Source organism: Nicotiana attenuata, chromosome 1, assembly GCF_001879085.1.
Source record: "Nicotiana attenuata strain UT chromosome 1, NIATTr2, whole genome shotgun sequence".
NCBI classification, from domain to species: domain Eukaryota; kingdom Viridiplantae; phylum Streptophyta; class Magnoliopsida; order Solanales; family Solanaceae; genus Nicotiana; species Nicotiana attenuata.
The window spans coordinates 1,189,063-1,193,761 of record NC_031989.1 but is presented as its reverse complement, the minus strand read 5'-3'; the positions used below and the strand labels follow the sequence as shown (position 1 = coordinate 1,193,761).

Genomic DNA, 4,699 nt, shown 5'->3' with positions numbered 1-4,699 from the left:
GATCTGAAACTTTGCACGCATATTCAAAATCACCTAATGGAGCTACTGCAACTCTCGGGATTCCATTCCGACCCTCGGATCAAAATCTCACCTACCATCCGGAATTCACCAAAATCCAACCTTAGCCAATTCAAGCCTAATTCTACACCGGACCTCCAAATTCAATTCCGACTGCGCTCCTAAGTCACAAATCATCCCCCGAAACTAGTCGAATCATCGGAAATCCATTCCGAGCCTTCTAACTCATAAGTCAACATTCGGTTGACTTTTCCAAACTAACCTTCTCATAAAGAGACTTACTGTCTCATTTCCAACCGAACTCTATCCGAATTACTTCAAATTTTCCAAACACATATAATGAAACATATAGAAGCATAAAACGGGGAAAACGGGGCGGTAACTCCCGTAACGACGGGTCGGGTCGTTACATGCATATTTGACTTATTGAAGCAACTGACATATGTTATTGTATTGTTCTTGAGTAATTCCCCTTTCTGCATTAGCCACTGATTGATTTGCATTATCATCTGCTGTGAGTACAACATTACCATGTACTCCATTCTGAAATCTCTTGTTTTTAGTGAACTTAAAATCTGTAGGGAAACCAATGATTCTGTAGCACCTTTCAGCTGTATGTCCAGGTTTCTTGCAATAGTTGCATATGATATTGTTTCTTTTTCCTTCAAAGTTTCCCTTCTTCTCTGTATTAACAAATTTCTGGGCACCATACTGCTGTTTTGCAGCCATGAAAGCAGAGTCAACTGGATGTTGAGCAACATGAATTTCCTTCTGTTTCTCCTCTTGGATTAACATAGAATAAGCATGATTGATGCTGGGAAGTGGAGATCCCATCAGAATGTTGCTCTTTACCCCAGAGTATGCCTCATTCAGTCCCATGAGAAACTGAATGAACCTACCATCTTGCTGAGATTTGAGAGATCTGCTCTTTCTTCCACAAGAACATTCACAACTGCAATGGACACAGGTATCAAAACTATCCAATTCATCCCAGATCCTTTTGAACATAGTGTAGTATCCAACAACATCAGAATTTCCTTGAACTAAGTCACTAAGTTCCTTTTGCAGTTGATAAAGGAGAGCTCCATTGCTCTGCCCAAACCTGTCCTCCAGCTCCTTCCATATTTCTTTGGCAGTTTTTGAATAGAGAACACTCTCAGCAATTTCTTTGGAGAGTGAGTTCAATAGGCAGGAGATCACCATGTCATTACACATATTCCAAGCCTTAAAAGAAGGAGAAGAAGTTGTTGGCTCAGTGATAGATCCATCTATGAATAAGTTTGTTCTTGGCTGAGAGAGCTATGAAGACAACCCTACGCCAACCTCCATAACTCTTACCATCGAAGATTGAGTTAACAAGCATCATCCCTGGTGATCCTGATGGGTGAAGGTAAAAGGGATGAGAAGAGTCATTAGTGATAGTGGGCTGAATGGACTCAGTAGTGGTGGAAGAACCAGAATCCACAGATGGATTTGCTGGAGGAGGAGGCAAATCAGAGTTTGCCATTAGAGAGATTTGCTAAGAAGCTTGAAGAAGAAGAAAGATTGGATCAAGAACCTTGTTGCTCTGATACCATAATAGAAAAAGGAAGAATTTAGAAGAATTTTCTGATTGTGTATTCATCCGTTCACTGTACATGTGTATATATACAAAGCAAAGAGAATAAAATCTGTTATTCCTATCCTACATGTCTTAATGTTATTGCTCTATGTATAACAAACAAGGAATATGTAAATAAGAATACAACAAATTCTGATATCTATAAGTTTCTCACACTCTTCTCACGTACGTGTGAAGAATTCTCTAGAATTTAGTATTAGTTGCTTGCCAGGTGTCTTTTCTTCAACACAGATGGATGGTTCTGATTCGTTTAATCTCATCAAAGATGAAGGGCTCAGATTCCTTTGATTAAGCAAAGATAAAATGGTCTGATTATTCTTGGATGTATCGAGATTGAACTTCCAAACTCTCTGTTGTCTTTCTTCTTCTTGTCTCTCTAATTCATCTTTGCTTGGTAAATCTATATATGCCTTAGAGAAATTAGAAAAGCTGAGTCCAACATAGGTGATCAAAGAAGAAGTCAAAGTCATGAACGCCCACCTTTTCCACCACAACAAATGTAAATTAATCTTTTGTTACAGCTTCCTTGATGATAATCAATGAGCATTTAAGATTTAAATAACGTTAGGAATACACATATCATTCTTGACCTTTTCTTTGGTTTTTCTTTAGTCTTTGGGTGTGAAAGAGATACAAGGAAATTTTATACATATTCAATAAACTTTTACAAATAAATATAGAATTTAAACCAAACTATTAAATTCGGTCCACTTTAGTCGTGTTTTCTTTTACACTTTCCTTAAGAAACTATCAATAAGAGAGTTTTTTTTTGAATTATTATTGTACTCGTATTTAATACTCTTCACTTTTAAGTTTTCTATGACATGTATTCCCTTAGTTCAGTTTTAGTTGTCCACTTTTGACTTTGCATTCCCTTTAAGAAAAAATAAATCAGAAGTAAATATTTTACAATTTTACCCATAATAATGATAGCATTTCCGAAAGTTTTGGGAGATAATTTTGGGACTGAGTAATGATAAGGGTAAAACAAGAACAAAAAATTGTATTTTTCTTGATGTAGTATAGTGGACAAGCAAAAGTGCATGGAGAGTAATCAATATTTTTATTACAGTCAGACCTCTCCATAACAACATCCCTATATAACAACACTTCACTATAAAAGCCAAGCTTTTTCTGAACCAATTTTCATATTATGTTATAATACATGTTCTCTATTACTTCACTTCGTTATAACATCAAAAAATATTCGGAACAAACGAGGCTGTTATCAGAGGCGGATCCAGAATTTTGGTAGGATGGGTGCACTATTAAGAAGACGTTGATCCAGAATATAAATTTTACGGGTTCAACCTTTAGTTCTTACGATTGCGTACCCATTGCACTTTTGAGATTATAAGTTCAAAATTATTATTTTTAAAAAATAGTAATTTTCTTACATCTATATCTACTTCCATGTTAAAAATATTGAGATCGGTCGAACCCATTGACTATATGCTACATCGTACACTACTACTAATTTTAATATACACATTTTGTTTAATCATATAAGATTTTACAACGACGAAAGAAGAATAGGAATTTCAATGTGTGAAAATTTTGAAAGAATAAACCAAACAAAAAAAGAAATAAAAATAAAAAGTACTTAATTAATACGCAAAATATAACACCAGACACGCCCACCTCCCGTGGGCGTCTACTTCTAGAAAAAAAAAGAAAAAAATAACAAGATTAACATAAGATTTAAACTCACAACCTCACCTAGAGAGGTACATCCAACAACCATCATATCATATAATAAATTGAGCATGGGTGCAAACACATATATTTAAATATTTTTGAAAAAATATAGCATTATCATACATGATTTAGGGCGGGGAGCATCGGTTCACGTGCCCCATGGAATCCCTCCTAGATACGCCCTGCCTGTTATAGAGAAGTTTGATTGTATTAAGAACATTTAATACTAAGAGCAAAATGGAAAAAAAATAATTAATTATACCTTGATTTTCTAAAGTAATAGTAACTATTTTGGACCAGATATTTAATAACCCCGACAGCTAATATGGACTGAAGGGAGTAAAAAACAACCTACTCCCTGCATATATGGACATATATATATATATATATGTATAACTCTGTCAGTTACACATACAAAGAGATTAACGGGGGTTGGATTCCCCGTAGTTCTTACAATTACTTAACAAAAGAACGAAAGAAAAGAATCAAATTTCAAGTTTGTTTGGAGCTTTAATCTGTTAGATTCTGATCAATGCTTCTCTTTTTCTGATAGGAGAAAACGATAGATGAAAAGATAAAATAGAGGATAAAAGTTAAAATAAATTTATTTCAGATATTCAGATGTCACTCCTTATTCCAAACAAGAAATAATAATAATAGTAAGAAAGAACATTGTTACTACTATTCATTAAATTCTACGTAATTTTACAGCTGAGTTTATTATTATTATTATTATTATTATTTTTTTTTTTTTTTTTTTTTTTTTTTTTTTTTTTTTTTTTTTTTTTTTTTTGTGTGTTAGTCTTATTTATGGGATGCAGGTTCTCCACTATATTTACTGTTATAAACAAATAATTACTGGGTTTCTAAGAAGAAGAAAAATAAAATAAATCAAGATAATTGAATTAAAAAACGAGAGAAAAAAGAACCAAAAAGAAATAAATAAATAATTAATAGGAGCAAATAAAGAAAAATGTCACATGACTATTATTTTATTTGTTAATTTTTAGCTGTCATATGCCATAAAGAGAGTGAAGCTACTCTCCGCGACATTCCATTGGGATGTTAAATACAGAATATTAAGGGGTAATCTAAACCTCCAATAATTTAAGTATGAAAATAGCAAAACAGTTTTTTTTTTTTTTTTTGGAGGTGGGGGGTGGGGATTTAATGTATTTTTGACCATGCATGTTGATCGTTGTTTTGCCTTTAATTTCACATGGGAAGATACATTATAGAAGCGCTATGATATGTAAAACACTTTAAGAGAGAAAAATATAATTCAAAGGATATGGCAATAGAAAGAAAATCGATTGTACATGTGGTGGGAAGTTGTGGATGGACTGAATTAAATTACTATTT

The 4,699-nt window shown here is 33.4% G+C and overlaps 1 protein-coding gene across 1 annotated transcript; it reads right to left on the bottom strand.

The window, feature by feature from the left end:
* LOC109232261 lies at window positions 442-1,525 on the bottom strand. The gene is made up of 2 exons (XM_019397964.1): window positions 1,357-1,525; window positions 442-1,286 (listed from the first exon to the last, which is right to left on the bottom strand). Exons 1-2 carry the CDS (start codon window positions 1,523-1,525, stop codon window positions 442-444), a joined length of 1,014 nt encoding a protein of 337 aa, XP_019253509.1.